Source organism: Berghia stephanieae, chromosome 4 (genome assembly GCF_034508935.2).
Source record: "Berghia stephanieae isolate SIO BIC M18660-M18661 chromosome 4, UCSD_Bste_1.3, whole genome shotgun sequence".
Taxonomy (NCBI): domain Eukaryota; kingdom Metazoa; phylum Mollusca; class Gastropoda; order Nudibranchia; family Aeolidiidae; genus Berghia; species Berghia stephanieae.
Genome location: NC_088363.1, coordinates 8,126,413 through 8,150,606, shown reverse-complemented (window position 1 = coordinate 8,150,606; position 24,194 = coordinate 8,126,413). Strand labels below are relative to the sequence as shown.

Genomic DNA, 24,194 nt, shown 5'->3' with positions numbered 1-24,194 from the left:
GGAGTTCCACAATCAGTATCAGAGCCGTGCTTTATATGAATAATTTTAACACTGTAAAATATTTAAAACTGTGACTATAAATTGAAAAGATTGCAAAACAAATAAATTGATAAATTAATATTTACATTATTTGAAAGTAAGAATGCGAACTAATTATATAAAATGATTATTGCCTGTTATAAAACCTAATACTGGACGGCAGAAAAGATTTTCGGTGTCTCTCTGTTGAAATAGAGAAAGGGCGACTACTCCTTCCTGACATAATAACTGATGGTCTTAGTGGATGATGCTGGTCATTGAATATTTTAGTTATTTTACTAATACAAACTTTCTCGTATAAAAGATCTACGTCGTCAACATCGTTTATAAAGCTTTTAATGGATTTTTAAATATTTGAATTTATTTTGTTCCTGTCCACTGCTAAACAATATGCCTCCCCAAGCTGTTATACAAAAAGACAAGACACTTTCGATTACTGCTTTATAAAATTATGTGCAGAGGGTTTTATCTATTCTAAACTACTGAGAGAAGTTTGATAAAAAAATATGTAAGAGCCTGACATCAATCGTTACACCAAGGTATATGTAGTGAGGAACTCGCTGGAAGAATTGGTCCTTTCATTTTAACGGTTCTATCGGTTCCTTCACTCTCCAAAAGTCAATCATTAGCTCATTTGTGACCCTTCGCCTCAAAACGGTATTAAGTCGGGATGGTTAAGATGTTGAAAATTGAATTTATAGCCAGAAATATCAGACTTTGTGTTGAGTTTGTATGTTTTATTGAGGAGAATGGATACCATATTTTAGAGTGCTAATGCCAACAAGTTATATTTTTGACCAGTTTAACATTTAATTCAGCTTTTAAGCATTTGGTTCGTTCTGACATAATACCGTTTTGAGACGATGGGTCACATTTGTCTTGCTTATGTTAAGCTCGAGGTGGTGGGCATCACACCCTAGAAAGAGGAGAGCCAATGCTCCTCTTTCTAGGATCACACTAAGACACAAATCTATCAATTTCTTGTCTATAAGTATAAGCCGCTTCGTTGCCATTTGTTATGAGGCCTTGAAGTGCGGTGTCATCTGCAAACTGTATTAGAGGTACACTCAGATTTTGACTTCTACAGTCATTCGTGTATATATAGTGAATAATACAGGGGACAATACGCAACCGTGATGAGCACCAGTATTTGTAGTTATACATGAAGATATGTTTTGTCCTAATTGAACATACTGTGCTCTCTCCGTAAGAAATTCGAGCACCCTACATTGTCGCCATAGATTCTCAACTTTGTGTTTATACATTTTGATGCATGCCACGTCTGAAACAAACTTCCATTTTTTTGGATGAATAAAGTATATATTATTATTATTATTATTATTATTATTATTATTATTATTATTATTATTATTATTATTATTATTATTATTAGTAGTAGTAGTAGTAGTAGTAGTAGTAGAAGTAGTAGTAGTAGGACAGTTCGGTACTTTTTGTATTTCCTTCTCAAAGATTCGACCGCCGCTCCTTTTTCACCCCCCCCCCCCCCCCCCCCCTACTATTGACACTACTACGACTACTACTAGACTACTAAAAAAAAAAAAAAGTTAAAAACAATTTTTAAAAAAAAAGTTGTTAAAAATGTAATAAAATTGTGAAATAGATTTTTAAAAAACTTAAAATGTCTACAACACGTGGGGTTCCCAAGCGGTCACCCATCTAAGTACTAACCACGCCTGACGTTGCTTGACTTCGGTGATCGGACGAGAACCGGTATTTTCAACGTAGTATGGTCGTAGACAGCGAGAGACGAAAATAAAATTAATTATAATATTAAAAAATTATTGCTAATTTATATAAAGAGGAAGATAGTTTAGAAATGTATAATATTGTTAGTTGGAATAACGTGTTGTATTCGTCTGTTGCACAATTTGTCGTTACTGGAGAATTTAAAATGGCGATGAGCTGTCTTGAAAACGGCATGAGACACTTCACCGGAAGCGATGTCGAGAGACGCATGCGCAAAACCAGGATTGAGACACTTCACCGGAAAAATGACGTTCTCTCTGTAAGGGCATGTAGGGCCGAGCAGAAATCATTGTAGAACTCTTCCCATTGTATCGTAGTTTTAGTTGTATTGTTCTATGTAATATTATTTTTCAACCAACAAGAGTCCAATTGTGTTCGTCAAACATGTCGCCTTACAGAGATTTTATTTTGGAAACATTTCCAAATATTGATGATGAAATTTCAAGTTACATTGGAAGTAAGTCATGTATTTTAGAAACCACAAATTCATTCTTAAGATAAGTACGTTGGGTATTACTCGCTCACAACCGACTCAATTATCCCTTCCTTTTTCTTTTGCATTTTCATTTTAATGGCAGACAACGAAGGCCCTCTGCCTCTGCCTCTACTTCACTTCACTCCTGATTTCTGAACGGCACTGCTGTCTGTCCTGAACGAATTTTTACTTCTTGTTCACAATGAAGGAACAAGTGAAAGAAGTCTTCACCGAAGTGGGTGTTCTCCACATTGAAATTGAGTAGAATATGGGCGGTTAAATTTAAAGTTAAGAATAGAATAGAATAGAAGGTATCGACGTCGCTTGACTAGGCCACTGGCCTGTCGCCGAGTCTTTCCAGTCACTGAATGTCTTGTTCACAACTGATCTAATGCATTTCCCTACCTGATCTTGTGATCAGGGGCTAGCCTACACTACACTTTCTCTACTGATCTTTTGATCATAGCTATTTTGGGTGGGAGGCACTTCTACACTATGCACATAACTTTCCATCACAGCATCTAATCTATTCTTGAAAGCATTGACACTCGGCGCTTCAACGACATTTGCTGGCAATGCGTTCCAACGTTCAATTACTCTCTGTGTAAAAAAAGTTCTGTCGAAGGGTGGTTTTAACCCGAGGTTTCAGAAGTTTATATGAGTGGCCCCTGGTCACTGATTTTTTGTCTACTGTGAACAGCCTATCCTGAGTCGCGTACAAGCAATGTGTGAACTTATAGGTCTCAATCATATCACCTCTCAAACGCCGATAGACCATACAGTGCCATACTTGGCAATCCTACTCTTTTCAGGCGCTGTTCATAACTCAAGTCCTTGAGTCCACTAACGACCTTTGTTGCTCGCCTAAGAACACTCTCTATATAAGCTTCTTATCTTTTTCAAAGTAAGGTGCCCATACACAGTTTCCGAACTCCAAATGTGGTCTCTAGTCAAAAAAACAATGTAAATAGCATCTCTAGTCATAAAAACAGTGTAAATAGTGTATCAAGTCATAAATCCAGTGTACATAGCGTCTCCAATCATAAAAACAGTGTACAGAGTGTCTCTAGTCATAAAACAGTACCTGTACATAATGGACCTTTAAAATGCTTTTACACAAATGCAGACTCTGTAATGAATAAAAGGAGTGAACTTTTAAGTGTGATAGCGCATGAAGGTGCAGACATTGTGTGTATTACAGAGACATTGCCAAAGAATCACAGTGGAAGGATTGAACCAGTTGAACTGCAGCTCTGTAGCTGCAGTTCAACTGGTTCAATCCTTCCACTGTGATTGTTTTCACAATATGGGTCAGGACCAGTGCCATAGGGGTGTTGCAGTGTGGGTAAAGAAAAGTCATGGTGCTCAACCTGTGAAGCTGGATAGCAAGAATCAAACAGCACAAGAGTCAGTGTGGTGTGAGATTTCTCTCAAGTCAGAAGATAGCCTTTTAGTGGGCACAGTGTATAGGTCTCATGAGCTTTTAGTCAAATTGTCAGTGGGCAGGTCTCAATAGTGAGCAAGTTTATCAATTTTAATGAAATTTGACAGAGATATTCTTCAATTAATTGAATTTGTCTATCGATGTATCAAGTATAATTTAAAATGTATCCATAAATTTAAAAGTTCTTATAGTTCAAAAATTAATAAATTTTTACTTCATTAGCTTTCAGAGAAATACAATCAGGAAGTAAGATTGAAATACACCGTTAGAAAGCTTGTTTTGTGCCCTTTAAAATGACACCAAAATTAGTCACATAGGTTCATAAATAACGTTATGGTTACCAAAACAGTTAAGGGCCAAAAATAAAGTTCCAAAAAACGAGTTTCACCTTACAGTGAGGCCACTGGACTGGAGTTATCAAATTGCCTAATTTCAATTGCCAAGGAGTGAGTCCTTGGTAGTTGATGGTTCATCAATTGTCAAGGAATCAAATTGGAACTCTTCAGCTGCATGTGGTGATTTCAGTTGAGCCTCGATTTGCGCGCATACGAATCTCAAATCCCGTCACTTTCTTCCAGTCATTCATTCCTTGTCAGTCGTTGTTGAAAGGATCGAATGTACACTCGTTGGCATTTGTCATTTGTTTTTAATTTTTATAAGTCTTTTCATGAATTAATGATGAGTTAAAATCATATCAAAACAACAACAAAAAACAGGACGAAGTGTCAAATCCCTGCCAAGTCCTAAATTATTTTTTTTAAAGTAGCATTTCCTTTGGAAAATATACTGCACATCGTCATAATAAGGAACAATTCATGTAAAACAGGATCAATATGTGGCAGTTGATTGTAATTAGTTGATGATTTACCAACTGGCACAGTCATGACAAAAAGAGGAAATATCGGAGAGAGAGAGAGAGAGAAAGAGGAAAAGGAGAACATTGGTAAATGAAACAGAGATGGATATAGAGAAGAAAAAAATGAGAGTACCATTAATATTATTATTAACTTATCACCACCACTCCATACTCTGCAACAGTTAAGTGTTGACGATTTACCAACTGGCTCAGTCCGAGGCAAAAAGAGAAAATGAGAGAGAAAAGAGAAAATGAACGAGAGAAAGAAAATCTGAGAAATAAAGAAAATGATTATGACAGAGGGAAATTGAGAGTAAATATTAATTGACGTCGGTCAATGGCAATTAATAAGTAGATAGTTGACGATTTACCAACTGACACGGTCCGTGGCCTAAAAGTGGGAATGAATGAGAGAGAAAGAAGAAAATATAAGAAAAAGAGAAAATGAGAGCATTAATATTAATATCAATGAGTGTATATGTATGTGTGTGCGTGTGTGAGAGAGAGATAGAGACATACACAGAGAGAGAAAAGAGAAAATGACACACACACACAGAAAGAGAGAGAGAAACATACTCAGAAGAAAAATTGTCACAGAGAGAGAAAAGAGAAAATGACAGTGAGAGGGGGGGGGGGGGGGGGGGGGGAGAGATTGAACTCAGTCTAATTTGAATTTTTTACCAAAGTACCTACTGTAACTGACCCAAATAGGAAAACCAAACACCCAAGGACCTTTACTAAAATTACATTGGAGAAGGAAAACAATGGTCATATTAAGAAATTTTAAACTTTCACTTTACTATCAAGGTTTATTTTAGAGATTTTAAAAATGCTTCTATATTGACAAATTGAATAAATCAATACCTGACAAATGACCAACGATGAAAAACTAATAAGAGATGCTTCCACGAGAAGTTTTCGGAAGGTCTCCCAGAGGCCCTCCGCACATGCTTCAAGCTAAGAGAAAAAACCCAAGGCACTAGCACTAGGACAGGGAACACCACAGGAAGGTGCTGTTATGGAAACAATAATACATAAGAGGTCATATCCCATAATCTCTGTCAGATAGGATTACACGGCTTTGCTCTTTCCTTTATTTCTGACTGACAAGCGGTTTTCTGTACTTACCTGCATGCACACATAAAACGAGACATCTGGGTCTCGTTTTGTGTCAGATGAGACATCTAGATTTCATTTGTGCCATTGCAGAAAACCAAATCGAACTATTCGAAACTCGCAAGACTCTCCCAAAAAAGAGTCGTTGCTTGTAAGAACCATATAAACCAATTGCCAACACATCTCTAATCTGTTCATCGTTCTCTCCAATTCCTATTTCAGGTATGCTTGAGGATGACACCGGTGAGTTTGAAACATCTGATGACCTCTATGACGCTATCGGTGTGATGCTGCAACAAGCAGATGAGGACAAATCAGAGGAAGATATTAAAGACATCTGTGATAGATTATATTTATTATTACACAGGTAGATGGCATTAAGAAAGTTTATCTTTTATATCAGTTTTACGCAGATGATACTCAAATATTTAGTTCTTCTCCCTGTGATGATATTGAAAATTTGATAGGACGATTTGGGGCCTGTTTACATGAAGTTAAAGATTGGATGAGCAGAAACAAACTAATGTTGAATGATGAAAAGACAGATATTTTAATCTGGGTAGGCAAAATATCCTGAAAATGACAAATGTTACGGGGCTTTCTTTTGGGGACCACTTGATTTCTTTTTCTAAAAGCATAGAAACCTTGGAGTGTTGGTTGACACTGATCGTTCAATGTCCAGTCAGGTCAATCAAAATTATAAAAACAGTGTGCCTTGAAATTAGAAACCTTATCCCATCAAAAATAACAGAAGTTTTGATAAGTTCCTTTGAACTTTCAAAGCTAGAGTATTGCAATTCATTACTGGTAAATGTGAAAAAAGCAAAAACAGATAGCCTCCAAGTTGTACAGAATAATGCTGTTAGGCTTGTTTTGAATCTATCTAAATTCTCTCCCGAAACCTGCCTCCGCCAAGAGCTTCATTGGCTTCCTGTTGAGAAGCGAATAATTTATATAATTGTTAAACTGGCTTATAAATCTTTACACAGTGGGTCCCTGTTCTATATCAACAACCTTTTAAAGGTATATACTCCAACAAGAACCTTGAGATTTAATGATGATAAGCTCAAATTGGTGAGGCCAAAGGTACTTTATTGGGTTGTTGGCACTCAATCGTTTCAATTGCCGCCCCTCAATGGTGTCAATTCCCTACCAGCATCCCTTAGGTCATCCTCATCCCAACCTTTTAAAACTCAACTAAAAACCCACTTGTTTCAAATGGAATTAATTGATAATCTGTTTGTTTATCTATTTGTATAAAGCGCTATAAGTGCTATTTATGATTATTATTATTATTATTATTATTATTATTATTAAGTAATCCACACATTTGTGATAAATTATATTTATTATTACACAGGTAAATAATCCACACATCTGTGATAAATTATATATATTCAAGGTTGCCAATTTTCCGTATATTTATGGAATTCAGTATGTTATAAGCCCTCAGTATATTTTTCAATCACCTGCTAAACAGAAACAGTAAATATATAATGTCTTTTTACTTGTGGAGTTCAGCACTTAAAAGCAGTCACTCGTAAAAGTTCAGTAAATGTTGGCCTCCTGAATTGGCCTCCTGAATTGGCCATGGCAACCCTGAATATTACTAGGTCAATAATCCAGACATCCTTTTCATCCATTTTGATTCTTTGGTTTGTTTTGTTTGGGATTATATCTTTTTTTTTTTTCAACCTAATATGAACGGAAATGTTAAAATTTCTCTTTTATGGTAAATGTTGAAAAAAGTAATCAATCCAGTGATGAGATTTTCACATTTTGATGTATGGCATTCAGGCGTTTTAAAAAGTTGGGTTTCAGAGGCAGTTTTGTTTAGGTTTTTTTCTAACATTTTAGATGGTTGAAAACTGAGCTTGTCAGACATGAGTCTTTTGCAACATTTTCTTTTTATATTTGCTACTTTGTGTTCATTATCTCTAAAATGAAATTTATTCATAAACATTTCAGTAAGTCCAGTAATGGATGTGGAGCCTCCAGCAATGGGCTACGCAAAGTCCTTGATGCCCCAGTACAAATGTCTGCCTTGGTTAATGAAATGGAAAATACTAGCACCGAGGACAGCAGTATATGGCTTGTCAGGAGAGACACGTCATCGGTACGCATGCTTGTCTATTGCTATGAATTTGTGTACGCAAATGTGACACATTTTCTCAAAAGGGTACAGTGTGGTTGTTTTGTGTGTACTTTTAATCAGAAGGAAACTATAAAAAGACAATTATATGATTATATCTCTCTTTGAAAACATCCATATTTGTTGTGTAGAACATTTACCCTTTAACTAGTAGTAGTATGATTATATCTTTCTTCGAAAACATCCATATTGTGTATAACATTTACCTTTTAACTAGTAGTAGTATGATTATATCTTTCTTTGAAAACATCCATATTGTGTAGAACATTTACCCTTTAACTAGTAGTAGTATGATTATATCTTTCTTTGAAAACATCCATATTGTGTAGAACATTTACCCTTTAACTAGTAGTAGTATGGTTATATCTTTCTTTGAAAACATCCATATTGTGTAGAACATTTACCCTTTAACTCGTAGTAGTATGGTTATATCTTTCTTTGAAAACATCCATATTGTGTAGAACGTTTTCCCTTTAACTAGTAGTAGTATGATTATATCTTTCTTTGAAAACATCCATATTGTGTAGAACATTTACCCTTTAACTAGTAGTAGTATGATTATATCTTTCTTTGAAAACATCCATATTATGTAGAACATTTACCTTTTAACTAGTAGTAGTATGATTATATCTTTCTTTGAAAACATCCATATTATGTAGAACATTTACCTTTTAACTAGTAGTAGTATGATTATATCTTTCTTTGAAAACATCCATATTATGTAGAACATTTACCTTTTAACTGGTAGTAGTATGATTATATCTTTCTTTGAAAACATCCATATTATGTAGAACATTTACCTTTTAACTGGTAGTATAATTTATTTTTTATTATGAAAAGAATCTCCTTCTCAACATTCATAAAAAAATTGTTTCTGGCTTAGATTGTTGACAAGCAGAAATTGGACAAGGCCAACAAGAAAATTCAGAAAAAGTTGGATGGAAAGCAACAGACGACGATTAAAAAAGTTGAAAGGTAAACATGACTTTTACTAAAAATTACAACATTCTCATCTATCATTTCAATTGTCTACTCTCTCTGTCTCTGTGTGGCATATCACTTGGACGTAGCCTCCCACACAGTCCTTCGGAAGAAGTCTGGCTTAGATTGTCTACAATTCGTTGATATAAAGATCAAAATTAAGAATTTTAGCAAAGCACCATTTGATTTAAATTTCACAAAAAAAAACCTTGATTGCTCTAAATAAACCAAATATAACTGACTTCATTAATATTCTTGGGAGTTGCTCATCCATTGAGGTGAACCAAAGTGCACAAATTGTCAGGTCTGATAGCCAAACACAATTAAGGGCTTGGTTTAACATTGTTGTAATTGACAAGATTTTCCGTTTGTTTGAGACTAGTTCTATTGCAACAATGACTGCATAACAATTTGGGTTATCAGACCTGAAAATAAGTGCACACCAAGCTGAACCAAACCAAAAAGTTGTCATGATTTTTTAAAAATTCATTTATTATTATTAATACATTTTTTTTTTGTTAATTTATAAAATATAGTCTTTTTATTTGTTAATATTTTTTTTTTTTGAAGTATAAATTCATTTTTTATTAATACATTAATTTTTGTTAATTTATAAAATATGGTCTTTGTATTTGTTAATATTAAGATATTATATATATATATTATATATTATATTATATATATATATATATATATATATATATATATATTATTTTTAAAGTATAATTTAATTTATTTTATTTTTTAATAAAAAGTGTTCCAGAGATGGCGTCTGTCAATCAACAAATCAACCGTAGAGATGCCAAGATGGATTCATCTGGGTCAAACAAGTCATACGATATACGACTGGAAAATATTGATGTAACATACGGCGATTTGTGAGTTTTTGGGGGTTTTTTTAATTTATTATTTTAGATAGCTCTGACGTTATAGATTTGAAATAGTTTTGTCTTTTGTATTTATTACATTTGGATTCATAATCTTAATAGATAAAAGACGGAAAGAAACTTAAGAATTGCATAAATGATGTTATGGACTTATAGGAAAGAGTTGTTCCCCTTTGTTATTAGCTAATTGATTTTAGTTACTGCTTAATTAGTTATTATTCATTAAGTCCATTGTTTGAAATATGATTTGTGCTTACAGATACCAGAGTGGCATGCCCTAGAGAAGGATGCACTCTTTGTTCCTTACTTTCCATATTTGAGTTATTTATACTGTATATACTCAAACTTGTACTCAGTAATAAAGCAGTTCTCTCACTTATCACTGAACGCTTCTGAGTTGAGTGATTCCACAATATTACTCTGGGGTCCCGTCAAAACCACAACAAATGACATAGAATTTATATGAATCACAATGACATAGAATTTATATGAATCACATTTTAAAAAGTCGTCATTCAGAGTCAGTAGGTCCTTGGAGCTGGAGTTTATCCCAGTTTCTATGGCATTAAATGGACAGTAGCAATTACTTGCTCCCCTTTAGCTAAGATGCTAGTCTATCACAAAGTACTTTGTCATATACCTATGATGTTCGCATGGGTGTACGATCCGATAGTGATGTCGTTTCTTCTTCTCTTTACTAGCCTATCCTGCTTCTTTGGTTTGTGATTGTATTTTTGACAGGGGATATTTTTTTTTTCTGTAAATCTTCTGCCTGTTTGTTCTTGGTTATTTATAATTTAGCTTATGATATCTTTAGGTTATGATTTTGATTACATTTGTAACTATTTTTGTTAGATTGCTTGTTTTTTTGTTTCAGCGGTCTCTCATGTAACCTCAATTGTGTTGGAAGAGACCTAAAGCAACAAACAAACAAAAAAAACAAAGTACTTTCCATTAGATCTATAAAAAAATAACAGCTACTCAATCACTGCTAGGTAGCCAGGGTGGGGGGGGGGGGGTCAGTAAAAAATCTCAACTGCACATAGGATTGATCGATGTCCTTTTTGTGTGAAACAAGTACACTACCAACTAGGCTATTGAGACCCCCAAATTACACGGTTCATTTATAATACATCTTTAGAGCTGGCCCTTCAGTCATCAGAGCCATACGCCTCATGGAGTTTATTCCAGGTTCTTTGGTGTTAAATGGACAGGGACATTTGCTTTTTACCTTTTGGGTAAAGGTTCTAGTCTATCTTAGAGTACTTCCCATAAGGCGTAACAGAGCCAGCCACCCAATCACTACTGGATTAACCTGACAGGCAAGTGGTTGACTGTTTTGACCGCCAGGACCCATAGATCTCTCTTCATTTATTCATTCGTGTTTTGTTTTGTTTTTTAATTTAAAAAAAAAAAAATTTTATAATTTTACATTTTGTATTTTGTATTTGCTTTCCAGGGAACTTTTAAAAGAGGCCAACTTGAACTTAGCATTTGGTCGGAGGTACGGCTTTACCGGACGTAATGGCTTGGGGAAAACGACACTCTTGAAAATGATATCAAGGCATGTTTTGGTTGGTTAATGGAGATAAAGATAAAGGGAGTAAATCTGACTCATGAACGAACATGTGTTCATTCATGAGTCAGATTTACTCCCTTTATTTTTATCTCCATTTTATTGACTCATTTAGGCACCTTTATTTATTAGTTTTTGGTTTGTTACTATTAATGCTGTGTGTTTAGCCAAAATACTCACAACATCCACCAGCCGTATTAAAATGTACCAATTCACAAAACCATGTGTTGCCTTAAACGTTTATAGTCTGATTGATAGATTATATTGAGATCTACTCATAAAAATGGCTGGCTAAAAACAATGACAAAGAATTGCATGACATCAATTTTGTTCCTTTTATTGAATGAAAATATATATATAGTCATGTTGTGGTTTATTGTATGAGCGAGTCTAGGGAATGAAAAATTTTAATAATTCATAGTTTTGATACTTTTTTGTCATTTCCAGGCACAATATTGACAGTATAAAGCTGATGATTATACAGACGTTTTGAAGATTGACAGTTTAATGTTGATGATCATACAAACGTTTTTAAGATTGACAGTTTAATGTTGATGGTTATTTGAACGTTTTTAAGATTGACAGTTTAATGTTGATGATCATATATACAAATGTTTTGAATATTGACAGTTTAATGTTGATGGTCATACAAATGTTTTGATGATTGACAGTTTAATGTTGATGATTATACAGACGTTTTGAAGATTGACAGTTTAATGTTGATGATCATACAAACGTTTTTAAGATTGACAGTTTAATGTTGATGGTTATTTGAACGTTTTTAAGATTGACAGTTTAATGTTGATGATCATATATACAAATGTTTTGAATATTGACAGTTTAATGTTGATGGTTATTTGAACGTTTTTAAGATTGACAGTTTAATGTTGATGATCATACAAACGTTTTGAAGATTGATACTTTTAAAAGCAATCATTCTCTATTTAGAATATTCACCAAGGTGTTGCTGCATTTTGCTAATTATATTATGTAAAAAAAAATTTGTTTGAATCATTTTAAATGGGTGTAAATTCTTAATTGTTTTATCTTAACAGCGGAGCCCTGAAAATTCCATCCCACATTACAGTACTCCATGTAGAACAGGAAGTAGATGGAGACGATACACCAGCTCTCCAAAGTGTTTTAGAATGCGACACGAAAAGGGAGAACTTACTGAAAAAAGAAAAGGAAATCAATGCACAACTGAATTCGTCCAGGTAAAATATTTTTTATTTCTTTCATATTTTATATTCAACACAGATAATTATTTTGATTCTTAATTATTTCTGGCAATGGCTGTCTGGACAGTTAAACTTCCCAGAAGTAAAATAATGACAATAGTCTCATGAAATGGAAGCTTCAATTTCATTAACAAAGACAAATTATGTGGATGTTTCGGGTTTCCTCTTTGTCAACAAAAAAACGAACGAAACACGAAAGATGAATGAGAGAGGATGGTATTGACATTGTTAGGCAAATACACAAATGTTCCTTCGTAGGCCACACGTTTATAGGATGGCGTTGGCTTTGTTAAGGCAAATAGACAAATGTTCCTTCGTTAGCCACACGTGTATAGAAAGTAATGGCATTGTTAAGACAAATACACAAATGTCCCTTCGTTGGCCACACGTCTATAGAAAGTAATGGCATTGTTAAGACAAATACACAAATGTTCTTTCATTGGCCACACGTCTATAGAAAGTAATGGCATTGTTAAGGCAAATACACAAATGTTCCTTCATTGGCCACACGTGTTTAGAAAGTAAGGAATAATGGCAATATATGTAATATTTTCAATAGTCAGTTCAACCAACTGACATTTATTACAATTAGTGCCTGAACTGATTTTATTTTTGGTCGTGAACTGTCAGGGAGGTAACAGTCAATGATTACCATAATTTGTACATAGATCAAATACATTTGACTTTCATATATCAATGGTAACAGTCAATAATTACCATAATTTGTACTTAGAAAGAATACATTTGACTTCATATATCAACGGATTCAAATGATTTAATTGTCAAAACCGTCAGACATTTTATCAGGTGAAAAAAAAAAACGTATTTAAAATTTTGGCCAGAAAACTTGTGCTTCACACATCGATTTGATTAAAATGACTCTCATCTTGGGGCAAAAAACTCTCAAATCTTGGACCTTATGGAAGTCTTCATCAGTGCTGATGGTTTTCTCCACCATGAGCTAAGAACACCCAGCCACCCGTCATTGAAGATTCAGGATGTCTCCAAATGTTTAAAAGAATTGTTTCCTTTTTAGTGACAGATTATTAACGTTAGTGAACATAAAAGTATTATCTGTTTTATTTCTTATATTCATGTGGATGTCAAACATAGAGACATCCTGCATAAAAGGGAGGCAACTTCAATAATGAAGAAAAGAAATAGGAATGGAATTGATTTTTTGTTTTGTTTTTTTTCCCATGATCGTATATTCATGATTTACACCCATGCTCATAATATCTTGTTTATTCCAGTCCAGGGGGAGACAACACACTGTCCACTCAGCTTCAAGAGGTTTACAAACAGTTGGAGGCCATAGAGTCTGACAAAGCCCCAGCTAGAGCAGCCATGATTCTCAATGGGCTGGGCTACACCAGAGCAGACCAGCAAAGACCCACCAGGTTAGTAGTAGAAAAGGATACCAACATAAATCATATTATCAAATCAAACCAAACCAAGCCCTCAGTTGCTGTTGTTTAGGGGCAGCGTGGCTCAGTGGTATGGTCTTTACTTCCTACCCGAAAGGTACCGAGTTCAATCACCCGCCGCTGCGTTGTGTGGCCTTGAGCAAGTCACCTCGCCCTAGCTCACTTAATGGCGCTGCTCTGCGGCTGATGCCTGGGTTATTCCAGTCTTCCCTTGGAATAGACCCTAAAGATAAATTTCCCCTTGGGGATGAATAAAGGGAATTTTATTTATTTAAATGCTTCTTAATAAAGGTAATTTACTTAAAAATTTGACTAAAGTAGTGCAAATATCTTGTTATAATGACGGCAATGTTTGCTTCTTTTATGTCTTGATATCTTCGATGGTGTCAAAGCAACTGACCTCCCATAGTGGTCAGGGCAGCCACTGACTGTGTCCTCTTTAACCCTATATCTGTTCTTCAACTTGTTTTCTGTCTTTGTCTTTGAATGCGATTACTTCGTTTTGTCCTTAGCTAGGAGGGAAACAGTCAAATGTATCATAGTTTTGGGAGATGATATTCTTATCGGCATAAATCATTTCTCTGTTATGGTTTTGGTTTTTTATAGAATATATTAATGATTTATAAACATCTTGTGTCTGGATGAGACTTTTAGGTGATCTCAAATTAAGTACATTGATGGTTATGCTCTTGGAATCTACATCTGTTCCCTGTTGGAACCATTCTCCTTCGTCTTACTTTTTCTTTTATGCTTTCAATTGTAAATGTATAAACTTTAATTGACCATCCCGTTTTCTTCCTTTTTACTGGTGCTGATATGACCTAAACATGTCGCAAGCGCTGTAAAACCCTTAAAAACAGCAGACAAAAACATCTTGATATCTTTTATGGTTTTAAAGCAACTGAGCAGATGAAGACCTTGTAGATGGTAGATAGAAGATGAAGGATTCTTGTGCTCAAGCTACAACAACACACATTTATGGTTTAATGACCAATGTCAGACAGGTTTAAATGACAGTATTCAATATTCAGCAAAATTTTCCAAATTTTACACTTTCTACTATTCGACTATGTGGTTTAGTGGTAAACCACTTCTCTTTGGACCAATATGTCCTGGGTACCAGTCCTGCTCTGTGCGAGCAGTGCATAGTTAAGCCCTTAGAAAAGACTCTCTACTCACATTCTCTCATTATACTCAGGTGTAAAATGAGTGCCTGGCCTTTAACATCATTGTCAGAAATAAATGTAATATCGCCTAAGAAGTGTTATGTCTCATCCTCCATGTTAAGTGTTGCTGTTGGTTAGGACCCCTTGTAAAGCACTTTGAGCATGGTTAGTGCCTACTTCGTTATAGAATTTCTCATTGTTTTAGTTTCAAATATAGTGAGGACAGTAGGAATTGTAAATAGCATTATTTTTATTTTCTTTCACAGAGAGTTTTCTGGTGGATGGAGAATGAGATTAGCCTTAGCAAGAGCTCTTTTCAGCAGGTAATTGTAATTTTTAGTAAATGTATGCCCTCAGGAATTATATTCATGTGTTTAATTGTTGTTTCTGCTTTCTAAGAATTGTTTTTCCACTTACGGTATTTAGTTTCCAGGGGTCAAATCACCTTAATTTGTCACACATTGGCATGTGAATTCATCAGGTTCATTTCCAACATCATGTATTACCGTGTCTATCTAGCAAGGACTTGGTAGCTTGGTCTAATTTGATTTGACTGAAAGTACTTTGCAATAGACAATTTCTCTTTTGAAATAACAGCAAACATCATCAACCCTACCACCACATCATCATCCCTACCACCACTACACTACAACTACCACCACATCATCATCCCTACCACCACTACTACTATAACTACCACCACATTATCATCCCTACCACCACTACTACTACAACCACCATACATCATCATACCTACAACCACTACTTCTATAACCACCACACATCATCATCCCTACCACCACTACTACTACAACCACCATACATCATCATCCCTACCACCACTGCTACTACAACCACCATACATCATCATACCTACAACCACTACTTCTATAACCACCACACATCATCATCCCTACCACCACTACTACTACAACCACCATACATCATCATCCCTACCACCACTGCTACTACAACCACCATACATCATCATACCTACAACCACTACTTCTACAACCACCACACATCATCATCCCTACCACCACTACTACTACAACCACCACCACATTATCATACCTACAACCACCACACATCATCATCCCTACCACCACTACTACTACAACCACCATACATCATCATACCTACAACCACTACTACTACAACTACCACATCATCAACCCTACCACCACTGCTACTACAACCACCACATCATATATGTGTCTTGATCCACGCTGAAAAATTTCCTATTTTTTGTGACCAGTCATTCTCATCCCTGGTTAATAGCAACATCTTTTTTTCCTTTAATTTTGCAGGCCAGATCTTTTATTGCTTGACGGTAAGTTTGTTTCGTTCTTCCTGCCTTGTAATATTTTCAATACATAAATTAATAGTTTCTATGACAGATAATTAGACTCTTGTTTTGAGTTGTTTTATATGTTGATGCTGCGATTGTTTCGTCATAGCAATCCAGACAAACTACAGACCTGCCTAACTGAAAAATTTGGAATTTGTAGTTTCTAGAGATAAAAATAGTAGTCGCTATAGGTCACTTTATAGATCAACCATTTACCAGGTAAACAAAATCAGACTAAATTATAAGAGGGAGGGAGGGAGGATCTTCGTATTTATTGAATGTATATTTGTTGTTTCTGGCATAATTCCACTTTTTGGGGGCATTTTTGTTGCATTTTCCTGGAAGGACAAATTTTTTCCTTCGGCTTTATCTGGCACATTTCTATTTCAGACACATTTTTTCAGATCTTTATATTCCACACGGTGTCTGCTCCCTGAATTGTCACTTCAAATTTAGATTTTGTTTTAGGACTCTGATCGCGGGTGGTTGGATGGGAGCATCACCCTTGAATCATATACCTATGATGTTCGCATGGGTGTACGATCCGATAGTGATGTCGTTTCTTCTTCTCTTTACTAGCCTATCCTGCTTCTTTGGTTTGTGATTGTATTTTTGACAGGGGATATTTTTTTCTTGTAAATCCTGCCTGTTTGTTCTTGGTTATTTATAATTTAGCTTATGATATCTTTAGGTTATGATTTTGATTGACATTTGTACTATTTTTGTTAGATTGCTTGTTTTTTTGTTTCAGCGGTCTCTCATATAACCTCAATTGTGTTGGAAGAGACCTAAAGCAACAAACAAACAAAAAATAGGACTCTGATCTATTTGTAATATGGTAATTATTCTCTTTTCTCTTATGTTTTGTTTTGTTTTGTTTTTTTCTAATGTTTTTTATTTTATGTAATCCATTACAGAACCTACGAACATGTTGGATATGAAAGCCATTGTGTGGTTAGAAAATTATCTACAGGTAAAGACTAAGTCGATAATTGTTCAATATTTGTGACCCTTCGTCTCAAAACGGTATTAAGTCGGGTTGGTTAAGATGTTGAAAATTGAATTTATAGCCAGAAACATCAGACTTGTGTTGAGTTTATATGTATTATTGAGGAGAATGAATACCATATTTTTAGGGTGCTAATGTCAACAATTTATATTTTCGACCAGTTTAACATTTAATTCGGCTTTTAAGTACATGGTTCGTTCCGACATAATACCGTTTTGAGACGATGGGTCACATTTATCATCAGGTTTTTCTTCACTCTTGAGCGGTCGCATTTTAACATTTAAATCAAGTAAATCCACAACTCAAGCTATTATAAGTTTTTTTGTCATTTTGATTTTTAAGGTTCATGCTATATAGTAAACATTAATCACCTTTGACATTAAGACTAACAATATATCAATATATCTTGATTCAGGTGTTAATGAGTACCTGCTTACAGATAGCGACAGGTATTGTAAGTGTGTTCGTACAAAAGGAGCACCTAATAGGTGACTGGAACTGTATGAAATGGAAATATAGACACATGTTGTCTGCTGGGGGAATATAAATAAAACATTGCAGAGTGCAATGAGCATGGTAAATCCATGGAAATGCGCCATAGAAATGTTCCTATTTGAATATTTGTAAATCTTTTTGTCATATTATTGAAGCTGTAACAACAAAGACCATCATTCTGTCAGTCTGTCATTACTTTGTATAACACTTGAATTCAGACTGGGGAAAATTGTTTGAGATTATAGATAATGTTAAATTTATTTTGCTTTTCTGTATGACACATAATCTGGGTGGAATCTTTGGACCTCCCATAATGGATAAGGACTTGTTGTATTTTCTATCTTCCTGTGTCTGTTTTCCAACCGACTTTTATTTTTGTCTTGAAATAAGATTACTTGGTTTTGTCTTGGCCCTGGCCGAGTCCTTGGTCAGGAGGAATAATAACAGGAAATGAAGTGAGTAGGAAAGTGCCAGAAGATAACAGAGAATTAAAACTTTGCAGCGGCAATGGAGGCTCGAACCCGCGACCTTACTGATACGACAACTCCGCCTGGCCGGGAGATTGTGACTCTATCGTATGAGCTATCCCCGACCCCGAAAAAAAGGTTGCTTCAAATTGTTGTCTATCGAGAGCCACTTCTCCCAGACTTCTTGAGGTCACGGGTTCAACACACACAAACGTCGCAAAGTTAGTTGGCCAGCATTTAAGCTTAATAGCCAATACTCTGAACACAAACATGTAACATAGAAACGATTGAGACATTGAGTATGCTCCAGTATTTGGGGTGAATATTTAATTCAGAAAAGTGAGTGGAGCAGGCACTTATGTTGATAATAACAGGAAATGAAGTGAGTAGGAAAGTGCCAGGAGGAAACAGCCAAATGTATAATTATGGTTTAGGGAGATGATATGTTTTGTTATGTAGTGTTGTTTGTTTTGAATAAATCATGGTTTGTAAACATTTGATTGTTTTTATGGGATCCTGTGCTTATTTCTGGATGAAAATTTTAAGTAATCTCAAACTAAGTACACTGATATTGTGTTTTTGGAATCTACTTCTGTTCCCTATTTGAATCACTCCCCTTTGTCTTATTTCTTCTCGGGTGCTTTTAATAGTAAATCTAGAAGATCTTGACTATCCTTTTCACTTCCTTTTTTCTGGCGCTTACATTGTGTCACTCAGACATTTTTCAAAGTGATATAGATAATTTTGTAGATAATTTTATCAAATCAACTCATTTGGTCAAACGGGGCATAAATTAAATAGATAATCATCTACGTTTCTCTTTTAAAATGAACAGGATTGGCCCACGACTATGCTTGTCGTATCCCACGACAGACAGTTTTTGAATGCAGTCTCAACAGATATCATCCATTTGTTTAACAAGCAGCTGGACAACTACAAGGGTGACTATGAAGCGTTTCATAAAACAAGAGCTGAACGAATGAAGAATCAACAAAAAGAATATGAAGCTCAAAAGCAGTACAGAGATCACATACAGGTAGCTGTTCTTTGTGTTTATCTAGTACTGATTCAACAGGAATTGTATTAAGAAAGTATATTAAACAGATTTGGATTTGGGAATTTTGTATAGGAAGTATATATGGTGTGGCTATGTGGTCTTTTAGTATGACACTCGCTTTTGGACTGAAAGATCCTGGGTTCAAACCTCGCTCAGTGCATGGTTGAATCCTTGGGAAAGACTCTCAACTCACATTCTCTAACCGCACTCGGATATAAAATGAGTTCATGGTTGTTAACATAATTGTGGGCGTCCTTGAGAAAATCAGTCGCATGGTGAAAAGCTTTGAACAAAGATATTGACAATTTTAGTCAAGTGGTCAGTTTTTATGGAAAATGAGTTCTCATGAACAATCATTAAATCAAACATATTGATTAAATATTTTAATTGAATTCTACTTTTAAATATTTTATTTTAATTTTTTTTATGAAGGTAATTATTATACTTAATATCAACTCTTGTCAACTTTGGAAGCGATTTTCTCAAAATTAAGGTTTCACACCCTAGCCCATGCATATGACCATAACTTCATGCTTCAAATAAAGATTGAAATGCTCAGGAGACACTGAGCTTTCAAAAAATGCACCAAAAAAACGCAAAACAAAAATTTTCACCATGCGACTGATTATGTCAGGAACGCACCCAATTGTCTGTCGTAAAAAAATATCGCCTAACGGGCATCATGTCTCTTCTACATATTAAGTTGCTGTTGGCTAGGGACCCTTATAAAGTACTATGAGTATGTTTAGTGGATATTGCACAAAAAAGCTCAAAGCTCAAGTATTATTAATTGATGTCAATAGCCTTTTCTTTGATTGCCATCCTTATTTGAGGAATTCACAAAATATGTACATATATAACTTTGTTTCAGGTCTTTATTGACCGTTTCCGATACAACGCAAACAGAGCATCTCAGGTGCAAAGCAAGATCAAGCTTCTTGAGAAACTGTAAGCAAAATTTACCCACTCCCTTTTTTTTTAAAATATTTATCTCATTGTATTAAGAGTTGTGCTTCAAATATGTGGTATTAAGTGTATTTGTTTACACAAAGTCGTCCTTCAGAGCCATGAGGCCCATGGTATTAAGTGTATTTGTTTACACAAAGTCGTCCTTCAGAGCCATGAGGCCCATGGTATTAAGTGCGGCTATGTTTTCTCGTGGTATGACATTCACTTTTGGATCAGAAGGTTCTGGGTTCGAGCCTTGCGCTCAGCGCATAATTGAGTCCTTGGAGAAGGCTCTTTACTCACATTCTCTCACCGTACTCATGTGTAAAACGAATACCTGGCCGTTAACAGCGTTGTCTTTGTCAAGAAAAAAATAGTAATATCGCCTAACCTCTCCCTCCAGGAAATCGCGGCCGCGATTTTTCGCAATTTTGACAATTGCCGCACTTTTCCATGTTCTGGAGTCACATATAATCATATAATGCTAAACATAGGAAAATACTACTGCCACCGTCACACAAAACTATTAAAGATGCTATTTAATAATAGTTTTATTGCTAACATCAATCTATTATATATATTTTTTTTATTTTTTTTTTTTTTTTTTATGGGTGTTTAATATGCTACCATAAACATAGATTCATGTAACTCGGAAATAAAAAGTTTTTATGGTCGGTCCCCTCGACCTCGTTATTCCAGAGTTCCACTGTATTATTATGATGTATAGATGTACTTGGAAATATGATAATAATAATAATAATAATAATAATAATAAAATTTTAATAATAATGATATTAATAATACTAATAATAATAATAATAATATTATAGTGTAAAAGTGTTGTTTTTTGGGTTTTTTCAAAACCTTCTGGTGGCATCCCCTGTATATACCTGGCATAATATATCTTTTCTGAGTTTGCCATGTCAATATCAATGTAATTTATGGACACAATACTGTATAATACATACTGACTAAAATTGGTGGACTGTGTTTGTCATAGAATTAAAGCAAGAATAAATTATTGTGCGCTGTTTATTGAAAACAAAGTCTTAAATTTGCAATTTTTCCTTGAGAAAAGTGAGTGGAGCAGGCACTTATGTTGGTAACAACAAGATATGAAGTGAATAGAAAAGTGCAAGAAGACAATAGAGAATAAAAATTTTTTCGCGGCGGTGGTGGGGTTTGAACCTGCGACCTTATTGGTACGACAACTCCGCCTGGCAGGTGAGAGCGTGGCTCTACCGTGTGAGCTATCCACGAACACAAAAATATTCGTTTCAAACTCAAAGTCATTACTAGATCCCTCTCTCACCCACTTCTTGAGACCGCCGATTCGTTCGTACACCACCATCGCGAATAATTTTGACCAGCAGTTAAGCTTAATAGCCAATATTCTCAACACAAACATATAACATAGAAACGATTGAGACATTGAGTATGCTCCGGTGTATGGGGTGAATTTTTAATTCAGAAAAGTGAGTGGAGCAGGCACTTATGTTGGTAACAACAAGATATGAAGTGAATAGAAAAGTGCCAGAAGACAATAGAGAATAAAATTTTTTTGCGGCGGTGGTGGGGTTTGAACCTGCGACCTTATTGGTACGACAACTCCGCCTGGCAGGTGAGAGCGTGGCTCTACCGTGTGAGCTATCCACGAACACAAAAATATTCGTTTCAAACTCAAAGTCATTACTAGATCCCTCTCTCACCCACTTCTTGAGACCGCCGATTCGTTCGTACACCACCATCGCGAATAATTTTGACCAGCAGTTAAGCTTAATAGCCAATATTCTCAACACAAACATATAACATAGAAACGATTGAGACATTGAGTATGCTCCGGTGTATGGGGTGAATTTTTAATTCAGAAAAGTGAGTGGAGCAGGCACTTATGTTGGTAACAACAAGATATGAAGTGAATAGAAAAGTGCCAGAAGACAATAGAGAATAAAAATTTTTTCGCGGCGGTGGTGGGGTTTGAACCTGCGACCTTATTGGTACGACAACTCCGCCTGGCAGGTGAGAGCGTGGCTCTACCGTGTGAGCTATCCACGAACACAAAAATATTCGTTTCAAACTCAAAGTCATTACTAGATCCCTCTCTCACCCACTTCTTGAGACCGCCGATTCGTTCGTACACCACCATCGCGAATAATTTTGACCAGCAGTTAAGCTTAATAGCCAATATTCTCAACACAAACATATAACATAGAAACGATTGAGACATTGAGTATGCTCCGGTGTATGGGGTGAATTTTTAATTCAGAAAAGTGAGTGGAGCAGGCACTTATGTTGGTAACAACAAGATATGAAGTGAATAGAAAAGTGCCAGAAGACAATAGAGAATAAAAAATTTTTCGCGGCGGTGGTGGGGTTTGTACCTGCGACCTTATTGGTACGACAACTCCGCCTGGCCTCTCTATTGTCTTCTGGCACTTTTCTATTCACTTCATATCTTGTTGTTACCAACATAAGTGCCTGCTCCACTCACTTTTCTGAATTAAAAATTCACCCCATACACCGGAGCATACTCAATGTCTCAATCGTTTCTATGTTATATGTTTGTGTTGAGAATATTGGCTATTAAGCTTAACTGCTGGTCAAAATTATTCGCGATGGTGGTGTACGAACGAATCGGCGGTCTCAAGAAGTGGGTGAGAGAGGGATCTAGTAATGACTTTGAGTTTGAAACGAATATTTTTGTGTTCGTGGATAGCTCACACGGTAGAGCCACGCTCTCACCTGCCAGGCGGAGTTGTCGTACCAATAAGGTCGCAGGTTCAAACCCCACCACCGCCGCGAAAAAAATTTTTATTCTCTATTGTCTTCTGGCACTTTTCTATTCACTTCATATCTTGTTGTTACCAACATAAGTGCCTGCTCCACTCACTTTTCTGAATTAAAAATTCACCCCATACACCGGAGCATACTCAATGTCTCAATCGTTTCTATGTTATATGTTTGTGTTGAGAATATTGGCTATTAAGCTTAACTGCTGGTCAAAATTATTCGCGATGGTGGTGTACGAACGAATCGGCGGTCTCAAGAAGTGGGTGAGAGAGGGATCTAGTAATGACTTTGAGTTTGAAACGAATATTTTTGTGTTCGTGGATAGCTCACACGGTAGAGCCACGCTCTCACCTGCCAGGCGGAGTTGTCGTACCAATAAGGTCGCAGGTTCAAACCCCACCACCGCCGCGAAAAAATTTTTATTCTCTATTGTCTTCTGGCACTTTTCTATTCACTTCATATCTTGTTGTTACCAACATAAGTGCCTGCTCCACTCACTTTTCTGAATTAAAAATTCACCCCATACACCGGAGCATACTCAATGTCTCAATCGTTTCTATGTTATATGTTTGTGTTGGGAATATTGGCTATTAAGCTTAACTGCTGGTCAAAATTATTCGCGATGGTGGTGTACGAACGAATCGGCGGTCTCAAGAAGTGGGTGAGAGAGGGATCTAGTAATGACTTTGAGTTTGAAACGAATATTTTTGTGTTCGTGGATAGCTCACACGGTAGAGCCACGCTCTCACCTGCCAGGCGGAGTTGTCGTACCAATAAGGTCGCAGGTTCAAACCCCACCACCGCCGCGAAAAAATTTTTATTCTCTATTGTCTTCTGGCACTTTTCTATTCACTTCATATCTTGTTGTTACCAACATAAGTGCCTGCTCCACTCACTTTTCTGAATTAAAAATTCACCCCATACACCGGAGCATACTCAATGTCTCAATC

The 24,194-nt window shown here is 35.7% G+C and overlaps 1 protein-coding gene and 1 non-coding gene across 2 annotated transcripts in view; one reads left to right on the top strand and one right to left on the bottom strand.

The window, feature by feature from the left end:
• Nucleotides 1-1,679: 1,679 nt before the first annotated feature.
• LOC144972149 (5S ribosomal RNA) lies at nt 1,680-1,798 on the bottom strand. The gene has a single exon (XR_013645295.1). It is a non-coding gene; the product is annotated as a 5S ribosomal RNA (ribosomal RNA).
• A 336-nt stretch (nt 1,799-2,134) lies between these two features.
• Nucleotides 2,135-24,194, top strand: part of LOC144969976 (ATP-binding cassette sub-family F member 3-like) — a 30,545-nt gene continuing 8,485 nt past the window's right edge. Inside the window, exons 1-13 of the mRNA XM_078909095.1 lie at nt 2,135-2,263; nt 5,920-6,064; nt 7,666-7,813; nt 8,733-8,824; nt 9,586-9,708; nt 11,177-11,281; nt 12,349-12,510; nt 13,788-13,934; nt 15,394-15,450; nt 16,438-16,460; nt 17,396-17,451; nt 19,285-19,485; nt 20,378-20,454. Coding sequence (XP_078765221.1) covers nt 2,191-2,263; nt 5,920-6,064; nt 7,666-7,813; nt 8,733-8,824; nt 9,586-9,708; nt 11,177-11,281; nt 12,349-12,510; nt 13,788-13,934; nt 15,394-15,450; nt 16,438-16,460; nt 17,396-17,451; nt 19,285-19,485; nt 20,378-20,454 — 1,409 coding nt within the window. The 5' untranslated portion in view covers nt 2,135-2,190. The remainder of the gene's footprint in view (nt 2,264-5,919; nt 6,065-7,665; nt 7,814-8,732; nt 8,825-9,585; nt 9,709-11,176; nt 11,282-12,348; nt 12,511-13,787; nt 13,935-15,393; nt 15,451-16,437; nt 16,461-17,395; nt 17,452-19,284; nt 19,486-20,377; nt 20,455-24,194) is intronic.